The sequence below is a fragment of the Anabrus simplex genome, chromosome X (genome assembly GCF_040414725.1).
Source record: "Anabrus simplex isolate iqAnaSimp1 chromosome X, ASM4041472v1, whole genome shotgun sequence".
Classification (NCBI taxonomy): domain Eukaryota; kingdom Metazoa; phylum Arthropoda; class Insecta; order Orthoptera; family Tettigoniidae; genus Anabrus; species Anabrus simplex.
In genome coordinates, this window is record NC_090279.1 from 219,361,166 (window position 1) to 219,382,942 (window position 21,777).

Consider the following 21,777-nt stretch of genomic DNA (forward strand, 5'->3'; position numbering starts at 1 on the left):
AATTAAAATAATTTAGTATTTGACTACACACTAAAAAACTAACAGATACTAAAATGACTGCCAGACTGACGAATGCGCGCGGCAAGCGGGTGGATCATACCTCAGAAAAAATACCCCTGCTACCCTCCCTCACAGCACAGGCAAAGTCTCCACCACAGATAAATTGGAATAAAAATGTAATACTTTCTCCACAAAGTGGTGATGCAACTGCCCCCCCCCTAATCAACGCTACTGATAAGCAATACGATATATTCTATATGACACTGGGTATGTTGTTACTATTTTCAATCTCCCACTCCTTATTTATGATGAGTTACGTAGAAATACACGGCACCTGCGAGCACCTTCAAGGATGGAAATAAAAGCTTCCTATTGTTGTGATTAGTAAGCAGGGAAGACACCAAAGAGGATTTATAGATACTATAATTTCTGCCACACGGGACTTTTCTATTTGTCTTTAAAGTGTTGCCAACATTAGCACCAATTGCCACTCCATTCCCTTCATGCGAGTATTTTAACAGAACGCTTGCGATTCGCCCTCCCCCTGGTGCTTGAAATTTGGAATTGTTGTCAAATATGGCTGCAAGAACCCATGTGGATAGTAGTGTAGGAGAACGTAGACTTCGTCCAATTTACGGTAATTCGTTCAACAGATGAAATAAAACTGCTTGCTGTGAAAGAAAATAAACTGATTAGTTCTCAGGAATTGTTATGTGGAAGTTCAAATATTTAATTTAAATTTCCTCTCATTATTCAAATGCTGTCCTCATGTATGAGAAGAATGTAAACACCTATTTTAGCTACGGAAATAACACATATATGTCAATTTTCAGGCCTAGTTACGTGTACAGATATATAATAATGTTGTCGACGAGGTGGATAAATCACTTGTTAGCTGACATTACACACATAGAATATGCTATTTACTATATTGAATTTAATTTTGTATGTTAGGGTTATAATCTGCTTCTTTTTGTATTTGTTGGTTGCTATTTTCTGATAATTTTGCTTGAAATCATATTAGAACTAGAAAGTAAGCTGCTCGTACTATTTTTCAGATTGGTTAGACAGTGGAAATAACAAGAAGGCCCTACAAGAAGCTGAAAAGGTTCTTAAAAAGCAACCAAACTTTCTTTGTGCAAAGGTACGGTGAGCTTGCTTATTTCATAGTGAACCTTATAAATGGGAATGATATGTTGTGTTCGGGAGAAATACTTGAATTGCATGATATTTTCTCCACTGCAGAACACATATTCTTACATAATTCAATTTTTGACATAGGCCCTATATAGAATTTTGTTTGGTCTTTGTGATCGAGTGAATTTATTATTTGAGCATGAACTGTTTGATGAGAATTTTTAGAGCTCAGCTTTAATATACACTTTTTAAATAATGTACAGAAGGTACTCTATTCAGTTCTATACAAATCTTGTGTTATTTAAATGTTAGATTTCTTTAAAGCCTGTGATTGTGATTTTGGAAGCCTTGTGGTGGTGTAGATATATCATGTATTAAGGTTTAAATCGTAAACAACCTTATTTGGAATGGTTTTCATATTGCAGACGGCATTTCACCTGACTTGACTGATGTTTAGGACTCAAAGAGTCATCCCACTAACATCTCTAGTTGTTACATTTGATGTTGACCTCACTTCCAGTCCCTGCTGGCTAACATATTCTGGAAGCAACTTTAAACACATACTGGCAGTGCACTATATGTTATGGGTAGATTTTTGAGGTCCATAGTAAGTATATGGTCCTTATGATTTTGTTGTTCTTCATCTCTCAATCAAATAACGGCTTTCATACTGAAGCACACATTAGGAGAAGATAATAAAGACTAGAAAAGTTTGTTGTTTCAAATCGGGTTGGTGATTGCTAGCATCCTTTAACTGATATGAATGAGAATAAGAACAAGATAGATATCAGCAAAGCATTTTCACCTGAAGTTTTTAAACCATAACATCGTAAAATGATTACTCTGATATAATTTTAGTTCATCACTCAAAATTGCAGTGCAAAATTTAGAACAGGCAGAGGAAATAAACCTGGTTTTCTTTAGATATCAGATATTTTGAACACTCCTATTTCATCTTCTAATCAAATTCCAGAAAAATTTTCGGCTTTTTGGAAATTGATGGAATATTTCTCCGTGAACCAATCTATAGTAATCGCCATGTAAGGCAATACCCCAGAAAGTAAATATCGCCGCCCGATGCTCTACTTTTCTCTTTTTTGTAATGGCTGATCACTGCTGACAACCTGCCTGGTTACATATTAAAATCACCAGCCATAACCATAACAAACTAACGCCGGGCTGAGTGGCTCAGACGGTTAAGGCGCTGGCCTTCTAACCCCAACTTGGCAGGTTCGATCCTGGCTCAGTCCGGTGGTATTTGAAGGTGCTCAAATACGACGGCCTCGTGTCGGTAGATTTACTGGCACGTAAAAGAACTCCTGCGGGACTAAATTCCGGCACCTCGGCGTCTCCGAAAACCAAAAAAGTAGTTAGTGGGACGTAAAGCAAATAACATTATTATTAACAAACTAACCTCAATGTAAACACCGACAATGAATGTTTCCCTACCCCAGTAAATGATAAAAGTTAAGATGAAATAAATCAAGATATTCATAATTAAGTCGATTTCCACGCTCAATGAGGAATTAAGGAAATAAACACACTTTCCCACTCAAATTAATGTTACATATATCTATCTTTATTTTGATATACAGTAGGCGTACTATAACTATATTCTTGAAAAGAGGGGTGTGTTAAACGATGCAATTTATTTAATAAGTCTTTGCAGTGTGATTTTCCAAAGATCCAGACATCCAATGACTTCCCTTTCTTTTGCGCGAACATTTTCTTCTCTCTTCAATACTGGTAACCAGGAAGGAGAGAGATTATTGGGCATATTTACAGCCGGCAGGCTGGTTATATCTTCAACCTTATTAGGAAACATATAGGAATACTAATGTGCCAAGCTCCGTGAATGGAAATTAGGTCAGCTTTCAAGTTCACTGCGGATTTGAAAATAATAATGTTATAAGTTCTACTGCCAAAATTTGGTCCCGCAAGAGTTATTTCATGTTCCGGTAGATCTAGACATGAGACTGGCGTATTTGAGCACTTTCATCATTTTACACAAACTATGTTATTAAATGCATTATCCGAACGTGCCACAATTCTACTTACCTGGTATTAGCTAAATAGATTTACAATCCCACAGAAAAAGAAAATATGCTTTAAATGTTCTCGCAAATGTATCACTAGTGACTTTAACGGCGATGCGGTGGCAACACGCAATTCACGCTAGAACAGTGATTGAACGTTGCCAACGTGCCAGATTAACGGTAAATGTAAGACGTCATATCGGCAAGTAGGGTCCCTAAACTGCATGGTTACCGACACTGAAAAAGACCTGCAAAATACCCAACAGCGAGAAAAGTAACTATAAGTCAATACCTTAATATTACAGGAGAGAAAGGGTAAGGTTGCACCCTTAGGTTACGTCCTTACACGGAGAGGACTATACATGTCTGACCTTCCACATTTCAAAGGGTAAAACTGTATAGTATGCACTGCTTGTGTCAAGTGCACTGCCATTGGCTAAAATTATTGTAAAACTTGACTAATTTTACTAACAGGAGACCCCTGTGAGTGGGGGAGACAGACGAAGAATACACCCACGGTATCCCCTGCCTGTAGTAAACGGGGTGACCAAGGGATGATGAAATTATAACCATGAGACTACCACCCTGTGAGGAACACCATGAGTCTGCGTTTCCTAGGAGTAGTACCCTTATGTGAGAAAATTACCACGGGTCTGGGTGTTGCCTGTGGTTAATAACTTTGTGTGTATCCCACTGAGGTGAGGGGTGGGCACTCGGTTGTGTGCGAGTAAGGGTGCCGTACGCTGGGCTGGAATGTGTCGGTTCCCGTGTATTCAGAATGGGTCTGTGTTGCCTCTGATTAGTACTTATGAGGGGCTGGTGACCTGGATTTTGGATTCCATTTAACAAGCATCATCTCAGAAAATATGGCATTGTGAATTGGATCCACTGATTGTTTTAGATTCATTTCGTTGCACCTCGTACGATTCAGGGCCGATGACCTAGCTGTTAGGCCCCTTTAAACAACAATCATCATCATCATCATCATCTTACTAACGAGGGTGCAAAATAGTCATTAGGAATCAAACCTGGCGTGGCTCGCACGCCGTTATAACGTGCTAAACACTGTTGCCAACTTAGGTACAGCTAGTGAAAAGAGAATTGGTTTGGCTAAAAACTTGTGAATTTCACTCCTTCTGTATAGTATGCACTGCTTGTGTCAAGTGCACTGCCATTGGCTGAAATTATTGTACAACTTTACTAATTTTACTAACGGGGGATCCCTGTGATTGGGGGACACAGATGAAGAATACACCCACGGTATCACTTGTCTGTCGTAAAAGGGGTGACAAAGGGATGATGAAATTAGAACCATGACATCATGGATACGTCTGGCGCATGCCATGACACTTTTCAAGGTTTTGTTATTTTCATGCATTGCGGCCAAATAAATAATCCTAAGCGAATGAAATGTACGTTCTTATATTTTGCTTCCCTGGCGTGTATGCTGTAGCCTAAACAAAACCAATGGTGATAAAATAATATTCTAACTCACCAAGTTAAGTCACGTTCCTCGCGGTTCGCGTCACCATGCGTCCCGAAGCATGTCACTCTTATCCGTCGATGCGAACTTCCCAAAATTCCGGAGTAAGTAACTATGTCCTAATTACAAATTTCTGATAACTAATGGCAACATAGTGTTCCTATTGAAGTAAAGGATCGAGGTATACTGCTAGTTGCCATTGGATCGCTGGTGACCCAAAGGAATGTTTTGCGTCTTCCATTCATATCGATTCAGGTAACCCTGTGTTCGGATTGTTGTCCACCTTATATTTTTATGCTTGAATCACTTGCGTGGTTATGGTGAATGAAGCCTACAATGTTGCTGCCTTAAGATGGCAGATTGTTGTTTAATATGAGGAGTACCACCATTGTGGCATCTCGTATAACCTATTCCTTTTGTACATTGCTGTCAGATAAGCGAATATAAGTTTTCAGATTTATTGAAGTAGTTATTGATATGTTTATAATCATCCGTAGATAATATTTACAATTAAGTTCACATCCTTTTTTTTAGGCATGAAGCCTTCACATTCTGACACACTGGTAGCACGAAACAAAAAAGGTTTAGGACGGCATTTGATCCCGGGCAAATTGATCATTATTTAGAACAAAGTGATGACAGTGATGGAGATTTCCCATCCTATCTGATGATGACCCTACGTACAGCCTTGTCTTTCGTGGTATTGTTTTATTACTAAGCGTAATATGAAAATAATATAGGCCTATCATATTCCCATGAAAACAAATCAATGAACGAGAAACTAACATTTACTTCTGGGATCATTCCTGGAACACGCACCTGTTGATTCGGAAAACTGTCGCTGAGGTAAATACATTGGAATGTCTCCTCAACAATAATGCCCACAACAGGTTCCCCAGCGTTGTTTTAGATTTCATGCTAGGGACTAACCAAAGTCGAATTAATTAGGCCATTGGTGACCCAAACCGATAATAACTAAAGGCAGGATCGGGTCACCGGTGGGCTGATACGATGTAAAATTAAGTCATTAAAATTTACTGCCGCAGGGAACATGTTAAGATGCTGTAAAGAGTCCAGTGGTGATGAACCCTTAGGTGGTATGAACTAAGTCAGTCCCCTGCAACAAAATATGAATATAGGAAAGAAACAAATGTCAGATCAGGTCTGAGAGAGGAATAAGAAAGGAATGCGTGCAGTTCATTGTGTGAAGAAGGAGGAGCAAACGAGGACAATCTCTCGTCGTCACTCCCAGTTCTGTGGAGAGTTACCCCAATTAAGTTTGGATGATTTTGACGTACCTTTTGTCCTAGGCGATTCCTTTTCTCCAGACCCCGTGTGATAGCCACGGACACGGACTATTGCCCTACATCTCATTTTCCACTGTCGAAGACTTCAGTGGAGTACAAGAAGAGGAATGTTGTCCAATACCTCGTTGCACACTTTCCAAAGTCCCTCAATAGTGGTGGGACATCTAGAAGAAAGTCCTCTTTTCAGGAAACCAAAGGCAGAGAAATCCCTCGGCGAGACATCCGGGGATTTGACAGGGATGTCACTAAACAGACACCCGTGTCTGCTTCTTTTCTCCCGTAGTAGGTGACTGATGGTCTGGCAATATGACTGGATACTTTATCCATGTGGATCCAGATTATTTGAAGCCTGTACAGCCAAGGGATATCTTTGTCGGAATAGGGATCCATGATATTCTTCTGGAAGTAGGTAACATTGATCTTCACACTTTTTGGCACTCTGAGGATCTTGACTTTGCCCCAGGCACAATATCCTATCACTACCATGAACTCCCTAGCAAACTTTTCTTTGTTTTCCTTGACGAAGTTTGAGTGCCCCTTTTGGCCTTTTGTGCGATAGTAAATTGTCATCCAAATAAACGATCCAGGGTAACAGCCGACTGCCATTTATCCCGTACTAGGTAGTTTTCGTATAATTTTCTGGCAGTACTGAACCGTTCTTTAACGTGCCTTGCTTTCAAAGCATGTCCAGGTGCCTTATGCCGCTTTACCAGGTTCAGATCTTCTTTAATTATATGGTAGACTGTACCTTTAGATGTGCTTGTGTGGCTGGCAGTATCTTCGAGTTGGTGGATTTTCCTTCAGGACAGCCGCCTTTACCATTTTAATGATGTCCACAATTCCCGAGGGCCGAACACTTCTGCAGCGGTTGTTTCAAAGTTGTTGTTTCTGGCGGGAAACCATTCTGATGTAATTTTATCACATTGCCTACAGAGGATGTACTAGTGTCGAGACCTTTCATTTAACACTGTTGTGCAATCCTCGAGTATGAGAAATAAGCATCGGAAAGGCCAACATTGTAGCCTTGCCATATATCTGCAATTCAGCAGGCCATGAGGCAACAAGGGTATGATGTGACTGTACGCGGCATTTCTCTAAATCACACTGACAAACAGAACAAGAAAGAAAAACATGCAGCTGCTTCCAGGGGCGACACGTGTGCTCAGGGGCGCGTCCTGTAGTAACTGGGGCAACCCCCCGTATGTCTGTCTCTTCTCAGCCCCCAATGAGCTCGTTTCTATTTCCCAGCTTCACAGGAGGGCAAAGGTCAACACTCATTGAGGGGCATCTTGATAGATTTTCAGTCTTCGTGTGGGAAGAAAAAGCTTGACAAGTACAGGAAAAGGGAGAAACATAAGACAAAGATAAATACAAGTGTAAAAGAGTAGGAAGACATGACAAACACAAAAGGGTAAGAGGATCCCAGTTCGATGGTAATATAGGAACAAACAAGTGTTGAATAAAGTCGGCAACAAAACCTTATCATAGAGCAGAAGGTGCGGGAGCTGGGGTACATTTCCTTATATTCTAGCTCAGAGCTGCTCTTGCTGGACATTCCGTCCTGCAGGCGCCCAGCAGGCGATGAGTGTATGCTGTTCAACCACGTAACAGGCCATGAAGGTTGGGGAAATTTTTTTTTTTTTTTACAATTTGTTTTATGTTGCACTGACACAGATAGATCTTATGGCGACGATGGGACAGGAAAGGCCTAGGAGTGGGAAGGAATCGGCCGTGGCCTTAATTAAGGTATTTGCCTGGTGTGAAAATGGGAAACCACGGAAAACCATCCCCAGGGCTGCCGACGGTCGGGGCTCAAACTCACTGTCTCCTGCAGCCCTAAGCGCATGGTCAACTTGCCCAGTGGGCAAAGTTCTCCCAGTCACTCTCGATCACTGCTGTGATACCCAAGTTATGAAATGAAGGCAGAATATACAGTAATTAAAGAAAGGGGGCAGAAATCCACAACATTTTCATCTTACATTGTAAGAAATAGATATTTGGTATGTTCGTAGCAGTTTTAGTATTTTGACAGGATACAATAAAGAGTTAGGCCTACAACCTCAAATATTTTAGTAATGAATTATAATTTTCACAATTACATTTTAAGAGGTGCTTTAGAAAGAGTTCTAATGTAATGCGGAGTTAAGGTGGATAAGCTGTGGCTTGTGGTTGTTTGGGATAAGTTTATCTGATAACCTTACCAACAATACAATCATGCTTACCGGGAATAACATCAGTTAGGTTATTTATTTGAAGGCAAACTGTACATCTACCTGTAAATATGTCTACATTGTTGTTGTACTTTAATCTTGGATAGTAAATATCCATGTCCTCACTCGTGATGAAACTCCCTCTCGCCATTTAGAGGCTCGCTGTTATCACCGGACGCCTGTTTTTTAATTTTTATGGAAACACTGTCATTCCCATCTAAGAATTCTAAAACCTAGTTTGTTTGCTTATACCCTGTATCTTGTCAAAAACGTATCAGATGTAAAGCTTTTCAGGCGTTTGCTCTATTAACCAGCGTTTCGTCTTAGGTCTGACACTAGACTCATCAGAATGGGATGTGTCAGAACCTACCCACTGACGCTGGGGTGTATGCAGGTGAACTTATCAGAAGCCCTTATAAGAGGCACAGTCTGATAACTGCATACGGGAGATAAATCTTTGCAATGGAATTATTGCCCGCCTAACATTTCCGAATGGAAAATTCTAAATTCCCATGGAGGGAATTAGATATTTTTCACCAATGGAGCATGTCAAAAATGTCGAAAACATATCAGATCTAAGGCTTTTCAGGCATTTGCTGAATCTTTGTAGGTTGTAACATAAAAATTATAACTTGTCGGTTTTCTTTGAATGAATAAATATAAGTTAATAAAAGTGACTGTTTATATGAAGCACAATATAAATCAGCCCAGAATATCTTGAAAAGGTCAGTTTTTGTTGCATTTATAGTTTTATTTTAAATAATGTAGCCCAATCAGCACTTCGCTGAGTGTGTTCGCTCTCTCGCTTTACTGGGAAGTATACGTGCCACATTTGTCATGCCAGCCCGGCCGAGGACGATAGTCGCAGTGTAAGAGTTTCTTTTACGTTGTAGCAGATAGAATTATCATCTCAAAAGTGTGAAAGACACTCTCTGGCCTACTCCGCTGTGCCATTACTCGTTATTGCTTATGTACTTGACACCGTCACAGAGTCAGAGTTGCCTTAATGTAAATGTCAAACCACTGTCGCAGGTTCTACGTTTTCCTGTATAAGGCTGTATTTATCATTTCTGAAAATGTGACAAAAAGAGGTTGCTTCCCTCCATTTTACAAAACTTTGCAGCAGTACAGTGTACCTCCTCGTCAGTCTCCGGTACGAACTGTTAAAAAGTCCTTCAAAGATCTTCGTCGTGGAGACAAATGTACTCATAACTTTTCTCAGAATCTAACAATTTAAGTAGTTATTACCTCAAAAGAAAGCGGTTGATCCACTGAGTGTTTTCAAATGAAAACGAACTGTGTACCTCAATTAGAACGAAAGATATGATTGCTTCAATGAGAAAAAATGTTGAAGAAATGAGACGTCAGATTGAATGTGCACTCATAACTTTCCTCAGAATCAACCAATTTGAATAGTTGAGATCTGAAATGAAAGTGCTTGATCCACTGAGTGTTCTTAGGCCAAAAAGAACTCCGTAGCTCAATTAGAACCAAAGATATGATTACTTCAAAGAGACAAAAAATTGAAAAATCAAATAATTTGAGGAAGGCAGAAGTTAAGTGATTTATAGTACCTGATGAGAAATCTGTACATCAATACCTCTCAGTTTAAAAAAATGAAGGAAATCGACCGGATAGAATCGCCGGACTGACTGACTGACTGACTGACTGACTGACTGACTGACTGACTGACTTTAGTTTTCATAATTTTTTTAAATATATAGATATATTCTTCCCCCACCTAGAGGCTGCCGACAACAGAGAATACACAATAGAGTGAATTTTGATTTAAAAAATAAATACTTTATAAAGAACTCTAAAAATTAAAAATGATTATGAAATTAGATCAACAAATTTAAACAATGTTCAAAACAAATGAATTAAAATTAATTAAACAAATAAATTAAAAAGCTACAAAAACATTTCAGACATTTGAAAAGTTTTAAAAACAAGTTGGTGAATAATTCCTACCAAACTAAAGTATGATGCGGACTTGAGGTCAGTTGAATACAGGTGAGAATAGACCCCCTGAGAGCTTTTAGCCCCGAGGCCACAAACCACTGCAGTACACAAATCTCTCTCCTTTCAGTAATATCTGCTCTCATCCAATTTGTAGGTTAAAACATCCCGTAGCAGGTAAGCTGGCCATGCGGTTGGTGAGCTCGCATCTGGGAGATAGTGGGTTTGAAACCCTAAAGATGGTTTTCCATGCTTTCCCATTTTCACACCAGGCAAATGCTGGGGCTATACCTTATTAAGGCCACAGCTGCTTCCTTCCCAATCCTCGAGTCGCTGAAAAGCTCCGATGTGTCAGTGCGACATTAAACCACCGGCAAAATAAATAATAATTCTGGAGCCTCTACTGCTCTGTGCTCAACGAGAAGATACTTCAGCGTTTGAAGAAAATTGAGTACCGGTACAGTCATCCTCTTCTTCGAACCAGCCCTGAGATCCAGGTAAAAATCCCTGACCTGGCTGGGAATCTGCCTTTTTGTTCTCTTTATAGGCATGTACAATTCGCTTTTCACACAAAAAGAAATACAGGTGAGTTGGCTAAGCGGTACAGATCCAGAAGAGGGTATGTTCCAGCCCCAAACATGTTTTCACATTTTTGCACCAAGCAAAAATCCTGGCCTCGAACGCTTCCTTACCTTTACACAGTTACCAGATATCTTCAAAGAAAATTCGGTGGTGAAAAAGAAAATTTGAGCTTCACCAGCAATAAATAATGTAATGAACGATAGATTAAAGCTTTGTGTTAAATAACAAAGATAACCAAGCAAGTTGGTCGTGCAGCTGTGAGCTTGAATTTGTGAGATAGTGGGTTCTAACCCCACTGTCGGCACTGCTGAAAATGGTTTTCTGTGGTTTCCCGTTTTCACACCAGGCAAATACTGGGGCTATACCTTAATTAAGACCATGGCTGTTTCCTTCCCACTCCTAGCCCTTTCCTATCCCATGCGTGCGACGTAAAGAAATTTGTAAAAAGAAAAATAATAGCAACGGTAAGGACAAAGCAATGAACAGACAGGGAACACCTCACTTACGAGAATCAGATCTAGAGTTGGCATTACAAGAATGTGCTCATTGGGCTGGCTGTTACTGGACTCTACAGGCCTCTGAAATGTGGACGCATTGTGGGTAGATCACATCACGAACGAGGAGGTACTTCTCACAATTGCTAAACACTTATACAGAAGGGAAACATGAACGTGGGCAGAACCTCTGACTGTAGTTTGATATCCACAATACGGGAAACATAAAATAGCAAAAATTACTCCATGATGTTCGCCAACCTACTACCTGATAAAGAATCACAAATGCATGTTTTAAAATTTTTTGTTTATGTACTTTGTTTTTTATTGAATTTGTGTGTCACTAGAAACCTTTTCATATGAGAAGTTACACAACCATGATCCCTTGAAAATTGATCTTCACTAGGTTTTCCATAATCTGCCTATTCAGTACCATAAGCTTGTATATTGTCTTATGCCTTCCAATTGTAGCATGGCTGAAATGGCCCAATATATATGGGGTCGAAACTAGTCCCAGTTTACAAGACAATATACAAGCTTATGATAGTGATCACTTGTCAATACGGACCATGCCTCTGCATGAAATATGTGTGTGTAATGTCTCAGGTTCTGAAGGGGCTAGCCCTCCTGCGGCTCGGCAAGGAGGATGAGTGCGAACAGCTCCTCGATGCGGTGCGGGCCGAAGTGCCTGCAGACGACTCCACTCTACAGGCAATGACCATCTGCTACCGAGAGTTACACAAACGTAAGTAATAAAGTTTGTACAGGGCTCGCTTGCCTGCCGACATTCCGTGCTTCTCCACATCCTCGTACTCGGCAGTTTACACGAGCGAGCCGCCTGTGTTGTTCAACAGCGGTGCTGTTCAACTGTGCAAGCCAACCTTTCAAAAGAAAAGTTACGAGTTAATGTAACTAACTTGTCCATTCATCTGCTTTATCTTGGCGGGCGAGGATGTGTGCACAACAGCCCGCCGAAGGGACTGAAGTGTCGGCAAGCGAGCGGAGGGTGCCCGAATAAAACAGTGACGCTCTGTTATCTTCAGGACTGCCTCGGTCCTGGTATTCTGTGCAAGTGTGTGGTTGATGTGTGAAGAGGCTCAAGATCTGTCAAGATGGCCCCGTAATGAGTTGATAACTGCTCTCCTGATAAAGCTGAGAAGAGCTGGCAGTGTATGAAGATGTCATGATTGTCCTCATCCCCTCTTCATCCACTTACCTACCATTTTGTTTCTTCCATCTGTATATGACTTGCAGACAAGTCAACTTGTGCCGATGATTCCTGTTTGTCTCGGAGACTGGGTGTTGCACTTCCAGCCACCACACAAACATGTTTTATTGAATACACCAGCAGGGGCCTGGGCCAAGTGCAGCTGTGCGGCAGAGAAACAAGCTTTCTAAACCAATATACGGGTGGGTACCGGCTATATAGGCCTGTACATTGCTCAGAATTAAGAAAGAATGATATTTTTGTGTCGGTCTTGCGCCCAGTAAGATGGAAATGCAATTTTTAATTTTCCGTCATGTCTGTATGTCATGGTGTCGGGGAATAAGACATCACAATCTAGGTTATAAATCATTTTATAAATGCTGGGTGAAATGTTAGTTTAGGGGAAGGCCTGACATTTAATTTTCAATTATTTTTATTAGTGTTCCTATCACTAAATACTGTATAGCAAAAGCTGTACAGAATACAGTTTTGCCATCATTTATGTCTCGTACAATTCACTGTATCAGCTGTGATAACACAGACATTCTTAATCTAGACTTTCATGGCTTACTCTGTGCCAACGCCGAGCATCGCCAACATGGCACTATTGTTCAGTTGTGTTAACTGGTGATGGTGGTACTTTTGTCATGATTGTCTTCAGGTGAAAAAGTGCATGCTCATCTGCGCACATCGGCAAGGATGATTGTAAAGGTGGCTAAACGTCTTGAAGGAACTTAATGAAAGGAGGAAGAAGGACTCCCTTTACATCACAGTCAATTACACGTGAGGCCTACAATATTAGAACCTGAAACTTGGCATTCTTTTATACCGGAAGAAAGAGATCAGCAATACGAAGCTGCAAAGAGCCACAGTACAGGCTACTGACATTGCGCATCAGAATGTGGGTAACAACATGACGGGTGGACAAGAAATATAATCATGGTGATGCTAAGTAATTATCCCATCGATGATGGGCACTCTGTGCCACAGTTTTCGAAACTCGGTGTCGGTAGATAAGAATAGCTTGCACAAGTACTTGGGAACATGTTCCAGGGTAAAGTGAGTTGATGTCCTTGCAGTGAATTTTAGATTTGCTTTCGGATGTGGTGGTATTGAGACATCTGAACAATTCTTTGCAGCCGAGCGGATATGTGAGATCTACGAGGCCGCCACGAAGAAAGACCCGAACAACGAGGAACTGCTGACGCATTTGTTCATGGCGTACGTCCGCATCGCCGACTACAAGCGCCAACAGCAGACTGCGCTTGCTCTGTACAAGCTGAAACCCAAGAACCCGTACTACTTCTGGGCCGTCATGAGCATCGTCATGCAGGTACGTATTTACAATAAGAGGATCATGAAAGGTGTGTTTTTGTTGGAAGATATCAGAGGACAGCCATTCATTGAGGAAATTAACTTATCTCCCACTCTCTATGTTGAAAGTGAAATCTTCCCGAATATTTGTAAATGTAAAGTCCAAAACTGTCAGAAAGTATTCTGCTTGTTATTGTGCTCCGATATCGTGTGTTTACCTTATTTTCAATTTTGCTTGGCTGGTGTTCTTTATTATTTCCATTCGCTGTCATGATATAGTTTGTTAGTTAACCGGACATTTTAATTCTGCGCTGCAAATAGTCATAAAGGGCCAATTGCCGAAACGATGACTTGTTTAAGCCTTAGACAACGTCTAAGTTAAGTACGATGTTCCATGGCATAAGCAGTGTTCAGCCGGTGTTTAGCTAGACGTCATTTAAAGTTACAATATTGATTCGAAGAAATATCTTCCACGCAACTCTTTGCCTGTCGGAACCAACGTGTGCCAAGCGTTAGTCAGCTGTTGTCTTTCTACACGTTACTCAAATATGGCTAAGCACGAGCACGACTAGAATATCGCTTTCGATGGACATAATATTAGCAAGACGATTATCTGCAAAAAACACACACATAACCTACTTTTTAATGTCACTATTACTGTATGTGTGCTTAATTGGCAGTAAACGTAATGATGTATGTGACAGCCGTCTGACGATCGGAACAAGTTATTCTGATATGTGTATAGTCCAAGTTTCCGGGGAAATTATCCCAAATAATAATAAAATCTATCGGTTCCCAAGAATTGTAGTCAAGTTGAGAGTTACTGGGCTGTCCCTTGTGTCATACGTTTCATGGTGCATAACCTCCCAATTGTGATTCACTTCTAAAATTTGAGGTTACACAGTGCTCTCGGCAATGTTTAAACATGGCCGGTTGAACATCAGTTTTAGACAGTGACTAAGTGGTAAAGAACGTTTTTGCAATGCGGCAGGCATACTTTGACATTATCTAAATACCGTTTGAACGTGCTGTGTCGTTTTCAGCATGAAAGCTGACTCGTCTCCCAAAATCTTTTCATTAGTGAAAAGTATTCATCAGCGCCTATAGGGCTTTGTTCTTATGAATTTCTGATGCTTCATTCCATTTGTGAAGGGGTACCCTTTGCCTGTAGTCCAGGTCACTACTTAATATGCTACATCTGCAGATTATGGGTATTGTTACCTGATATCTGGCACACGAATTCCCAAGCTGTGGCCTTCCTTGTGAGGGCAGTTCCAGTCTCCGTGAAGTGGTGGAGGTGCAATACACAAACCTCTTGGAAATGTTGAGCTTCTGGAGGATTTTGAACATTTCAGCTGCTGACTTGCATCTTCTTCTTTTTTCTTCATGGGGCCTCTAAATATTAGTTCCTAATTAGCGTCGAATTTTGCTACCATGTTTTTCCTTCATTCCCACCTACGTATACCTGTTCCCTTCACAAAGCTTTAGGTTGTTCTTATTGGGTCTTCTTGGATTCTTTCTCTCTCTTCACCTGCTAGTCCTAGAGTGGAGAGTCTGATTCTGCCCAGCGCCTCACATGTTCAGCTGATTCCTCTGCTTCATTGCATTTCCTATATATGTTGTCTCTTTATTACTCCAATTCTATGTAGGTGTTTTTTCAGATGGCAGTGTCCTATCTACAGTCCTACTACCCATCTTATATTTTCTCTGCTGAGTTTCAGCAATTCTATAGTATGCTTCTTGTTTGGTCCTTTTATCAGTTCCTTTGCAAGCCTGCAACCTGGAGTATTTTTCCAGTTTTCCATTCATTTCTTTTGTACGCATTTTCCTATGTAGTAGCGGGCTTGTCCGTAGGAAATCCCGCATACAGGTTCTGGGCCTACAAAATGTGTTTCTGCACCTTTCCTGGCCAGTTTATCTGCTTTTCATTTCCTTCTATACCTGCATGCCCTGGTACCCATATTATTTTGACAATGTTGTACATTGAGAGCCTCAGGAGAAGTGAGTGGCAATACCAGACAATTCTGGATATTATCTGGACTGCCTCTAGTGCCTTAAAGGCCGTCTGGCTGTCCGTAAAAATGAAAATGTTCTTATTCCTATAGTTCATTTTCAGATTTTCTTCAAGACATGTTGTAATAGCTATCATTTCAGCTTAAAAGACTGTAGTGTGTCTGCCCAGGCTCATCTGGATTGATCTCTCAGGTCTTCCCCCGTTGATCCCTCTTTCTGTGCCATCCACAGTCTTTGAGCCATCAGTCCACCACTTTTTTTTTCTTTTCAGTATTCCATTTGTTGATATCCCAGTCTTCTTCTTATTATCTGGGTCTCAAACGGTTTTTCAAAGTAGTACTTTGGTATCATATGATCAGAAGGCATGTGTAGAACTTCCTCTGTTATTACTCTGTTAATTTTACATTGTCCTAGATTGGGTCTTGTGCATTCCAGCACTCTGATTGTGCCAATCTATATGAACTCATTCTAGCCTGTCCTTTTATGAAATTGCATAGTGATGGGAGGTCTAGTAAAGTATTCAAGGCTTCTGTTGGCGTAGTTCTCATAGTCCCAGTTATGGCTATGCATGCTATTCTCTGCAGACTATCCAATCTACTGCCGACTTTCCCTTGGCTTATTTTCTGCCACCAGATGATTACAGCATAGGCCATCAACAGTCTAATGATCACCGTGTATATCCACATTACCATTGATGGTCTTAGGCCCCATGTCTTCCCATCGGCTCTTTTACATGCATATGGCAAGTTCTTGGCCTGGGTTATGTTCCTTTCACTATGTGGATTCCTGGTGAGATTTTTATCTAATACTACACCTAGGTGCAGTGCCTGTTCTTCCATATACATATCTTGCCCAAAGAGCTTCTGTGATCTCTTTCCCTCTAATTTCCTCCTTCTTGTAAAAGGGACCAGAGTTATCTTGTTCGGGTTGACTGATAGTTGTTCTTCCTGACACCAGTTCTCCATGAGGTTGAGTGATCTTTGCATGAGGTCCTGGATAGCACTCATCACCTTATCTCGTACCACAATCACTAGATCGTCTGCGTATCCTTGTATAGAGAAACCCTGTTCGTTGAGCATAGCTATGATTTTGTTCACCACGAGGTTCCAACGCCTCCCTGAGCACAGTCTCGGGTGGCCCTAAGCGTCAGCGTTTCTTCAAACAGGGTGCTGGCTTGTATACCTTCTGCAGCACTTGGACAGCTGGACAATTTTTGTAATCTTTTTCAGGGCATGGCCAGGGTCTGTAAAAGGTGTACTTTTTGGGTCAGCACTTTCAGACTCAGAACAGAATGCAATGAGCTGGTGTTTGAATGACAGCTTCATTAGTGCTCTGTGTGGATCTGACCAGTCTTGGGTTGATAAGTCGTAACAAACATCATCCCCAAAATCAATTTCCCTTTTCCACTTCCAGCCAGATGACCCTTGAATAGGAACTTTCCAACTTCGTCTATCCAATCACGTTAGTCTTGTTCATCCACTTCAGAATCCTTCTCTATTCCGGTCTCTTTTAACATGTTCAAACCATCTCGCTCAGTTTCTTTCCTGACACCCTAATTTTTTGTCTTTCCTTATCATCTTAGGGATGTTAGTCTCCTGTAATAATAAAGTTGTTATTTTTATGTCCCACTAAGTATTTTTTGACGGTTGTCGGAGACGCCAAGGTGCTGGAATTTTATCCTGCAGAAGTTATTTTACGCGTCAGTAAATCTACCTTCACAAGGCTGACATATTTGAGCACCTTCAAATACAACCAAACTGAGCCAGGATCAAACCTGCCAAGTTGGTCTCAGAAGGCCAGCGCCACTCTGTCTCCTGTCAGTGTCCAGCTCTGCCCTAACTTGGCAGGTTCAGTCCAGTGCTCAGATACATCAGCCTTGTGTCGGACTTAAAATAACTCCTGCAGGACTAAATTCCATCACCTCGGCGTCTCCGAAAGCCATTAAAAATTTAGTTCGTGGGTCTTAAAACCAGTAATATTATCAGTATCCAGGTCTCATCTCAGTACAGGACAGTAATACATGTTATAAGATCAAGTTCCTGTTGTTTCCTTTTAATGATCTCCACCTCCAGTACTTGAAGCTTTCCCATCCCCCAAATTTTCCTCTAGTCAACACCATTGTCAGTTACTGGAATTGTTGAATTATAGCAGTAGTTTTTTCTATTTATAGCTGGACTGGACATGGCGACGCAAAAAATGTAGATGTGTAAAATTTATGAAGGAATGAAAGGTTTCGTTTTTCTCAAGAAACTCACGAGTGTTGTTGCAATTTATGAACGTCGAAAGCTTCACGTGAAAGGGGCGTAATATTATGTATGAATCTACTTGAAAATGAAGATCTTAACTGCAAACAGACTGCATGAATCACGTAATGATGATCAATATGAATGGTGCAGGTCTACATGATTGTGAATCGACAAAATCAGCAGAGGGTTCTAGATGTGTTAGTAGTGAATAGAAAAGAAGCAGCGATGACTGCTAAGGTGATAAAATCAAAGCACATTAATTCAGATGTGATCCCTGGCTCCAATCCACAATATTGTGCTTGCAGGCCTATAAAGCTGATGGCAGTCTGGCCAAGTCTGTGGTGCTACCGCTGGCGGAACGGATGGTGACGAAGTTTGTCAGCGAGGGCAAGATCGAGGCGGAGCAGGAGGTCCAGCTGTACCTGATGATCCTCGAGATGCAGGTGAGTACCGCAGCCTCGCGGACTGGAGCCGACCTTGTCGTCTGACGTGTCTATATGAGTGTGTTTTGCAGGGCAAGTTCGAGGAAGCGTTGCAGGTGGTGGAAGGTCCCCTGGGCGAGAAACTCGTCTCGTACGTGTTCGTTCCTCTTAAGCGTGCGAGCCTGTTGATGAAACTTGGACGGTGGCGGGAGACGAACTTACTCTACAAGCTCATGCTCAAAGAAGAGTAAGTCTATGCAATTAGTTTTTAGTTAAATTCTTCTAAGTAAATTGTTTTCCTGTTTTCAAGTTGTGTATAGAACGGTGGGAACACACATACAGGACAGTTCTTCTCATCCCCTGACGAGCTCGTTTTTGCGTCGCAGCTTCATCAGGAGGGAGAATATCAACACTGATGGAGGGGCCATTAGTGTTTGTATCGAAAGTGCAGGATAACACGAAAGCCATATAAACGAATTCAGTGTAATTTGATGTCAGTTATTCGACATGTATGTCCATACCTACGAGATTATTGTTATAAATATTCATGTTCCGATCGTTCCGTGTATAACTTGAAGTATTTAATAATGTTGATATATCTTCATTTCTGCTCGTTACACCGGTTTAGGTAATCAAATTATACCACCTTCTTCGCACATCTCCATTTATTACGAGCTATTGACTACAACTGACTTTCACACACTTCTGGCAGTTCAAATGTTCAAACAACTGAAGATAAACCACTCCACTCAATTATCTGAGTTACCGACACATAACCTCAATGTTGCATTCCTTAAGATATGTACAAGATATGATACTTGACATTTTATTTTTATGAGAAAACCACAACATTCCAACAAATAAGATTTCTCCAATTTTATAACTAGTAGACACGATGAGGCACATTGGGCAGAGTTTTTCAATTCTCTTTGTGAATGTATGTTTGTCTTTATCCCTGTGTCTTTTCTTGACGTTTTTGTTTGTAAGCTGCAGGCTGTGGAATATTTTCAGAACTGTACTGATATTTTGCTGCTTTTTGGTTTAGCTCCCCGGGCAAGCACATTTCTTAGAGACATTATTTTTTTCTCAGAATTTCATGTAAAAAATCAAGGATCCTCATGCATTTGCGACCTAACAGTAAGTATTAAGAAGGAAGCCATAGTTTCGACTTAGTTAATGTAACTTCAAAGTTTTCAGTGATTTCAAACACAGTTGTTGAAGGTAACAGATGACAGCACCGAAGTGTCAGTAGAGGACTAACACATTCATTATTTGTTCATAGTCATCGACTAGTTTACACAGCATAATAATGTGACGTGTCATACTTTGTTTAATAGTGTGTATTTTTTTTTTTTACAGGCATGTTATAGTGTTATGTTCGACAGACTTTTAAGTTACACTAACAGTAATGCGGCTTGCCTTCACCCCTCGGGCACATGAAATTCCTTGACCTTACACGGCACTTTCCGCCGAAGCCGGCAAGCGAGGCACGTTTAGCGGCAGCTAATTGTACTCGACGCCTAGTAGAAGTAACAATTTTATAGACAGCGGGAATATTTTTGTGATGGATTGTCGTATTGTGGAGACATGAAGAACAGGTATTACTGGCAAGTTTTTATTGGCTTCTTGTCAATATAACAATGCCAACTTCAAGTTAATGGTTATTAAACATGCGGAAATGAGGAATAATTGTCCAGCCACAAAAAAAAGAGGACCCTGGCATAATTAAAGGTGAGCATTGGCGTAAAGACAAAGACCACTTATAGTTGTGTTCTGTGAAGTGTTCTGGAACAAGGACACTTTAAAGAAGTCGAGGATGAGATTGTGACGTATGTGTACGGAAAACGCAAGGGGGTGCGATACGAATGCGGGCTTGCAATGTGGTGCAACAAAGAGGAATTCCTGGAACTTTGAAAGGCACTATCAGATGCCTGAAGTAGGTAGAATTTACATGATACTTGTGTGTATTTTTTTTCTCAAATTAAATTTTGTAATTTATTATAAATAAGATTAGGATTTCTAAAAGCACTTTTTTAGGCTGATTAATTTTTTGAAGGAAAAAGTGCGAGTGCATTAAGTGCATTAAGGGTCGTCTTGGATTCAGAGAAATGTGGTGATCTTTTGTCTACAGGGTGGGCAAAATATTCCAGTACACCTGTTGTTTCTCTTTCAAAAGACTTGCGCTTTGAGCTATGATTGCGGTAGCGATCTTGTGGACTTTGAAACAAAAACCACAAGCCAGAGTCAATAATAACTGATAAGGGCAGGTCCAATTGTTTTTAGTGTTGAGGGCAGACTTGTGTGGATTCACCAGAAAGTGAATGGTTTTAGGGCTCGGTTGGCAAGCCATCACCGGCAAGAGGTAACTTGTAACCATCTTCAAAATTTGGAGTAAATTCATGACGCTCTAGATGCAGCTACCTCATACCTTCAGGTCACTACGAAAGTGCACACCAGAGTTGGTATATCAAAGTCCAACATGAGCAAATGCGGTGAAGAGCAGATGATGAGTCGTCTTCTGGTCCACAAGTTGTCCCCAACTGCTTGTTCTGCTCAGAACCTGATTGATGCCATCAAGGAAGCGTGCACTGGTCACACTACATTGTGTAGGGTAGGCCCATGTGATGTGGGATTACCTAGTTTCTAGAAATGATAATATGCTTGTGATACAAATTTTTGGATTTATTTTATATTATATTTAGTTATTTCTGATCACTAGATTGTATGCCAAAAGCTGGGATTAAATTCCAGAATTCTCCGCAGTGCTCATATCGAGTGAGGGCATATGACGCTGTTGATGGTGATTAGTTAAGCCTTGAGCAGACCCTTTGGTGCTATTGCACCAGGTTTCACCCTCTCCCCTCCTCCTATCATGTATCACGTCATTAATTTCATCGCATTAACTCTGATGAGGTTGACGTCACGACAGATTCATCTCACCTCACACTCGACCCCATAGAGTAACGGGACGAGGGTTGGACAAGCACACATTTTATGCTATCTTTTAATATCTCTGATGTCATGTTTGTGACACGATGAAATAAATGAGCACATGAGGTGGTAAAAGACATGCAACAAAGTGGGAAGCCATCACTCAGTCTGTGACTAGATCGCTGAGGAAATCGAGAAGAAAACGAGAGTTTCCCGCTCAACCATGCGCAGCCGTAGGAAGAAGGACTTGAAATTGAAACCCTTTCATCTTGCGACTGTGATTTCGACAGACACCAGTCAGCATGTGCCTTGTTAATACAAAACATTTCCAACACTGGTGAGGCAGATGTGCCATTCAAGAAATGGGGGTCCACCTATTCAATACAAATTATGTAGGAGTTTTAAATCACCACATTATTATTTATTACATGGGACC

At 40.9% G+C, this 21,777-nt stretch overlaps 1 protein-coding gene across 1 annotated transcript in view; it reads left to right on the top strand.

The window, feature by feature from the left end:
• Positions 1-576: 576 nt before the first annotated feature.
• Positions 577-21,777, top strand: part of psidin (phagocyte signaling impaired) — a 117,070-nt gene continuing 95,869 nt past the window's right edge. The window contains exons 1-6 of the mRNA XM_067159309.2: positions 577-637; positions 1,059-1,144; positions 11,815-11,953; positions 13,555-13,748; positions 18,294-18,431; positions 18,503-18,657. Coding sequence (XP_067015410.2) covers positions 577-637; positions 1,059-1,144; positions 11,815-11,953; positions 13,555-13,748; positions 18,294-18,431; positions 18,503-18,657 — 773 coding nt within the window. The remainder of the gene's footprint in view (positions 638-1,058; positions 1,145-11,814; positions 11,954-13,554; positions 13,749-18,293; positions 18,432-18,502; positions 18,658-21,777) is intronic.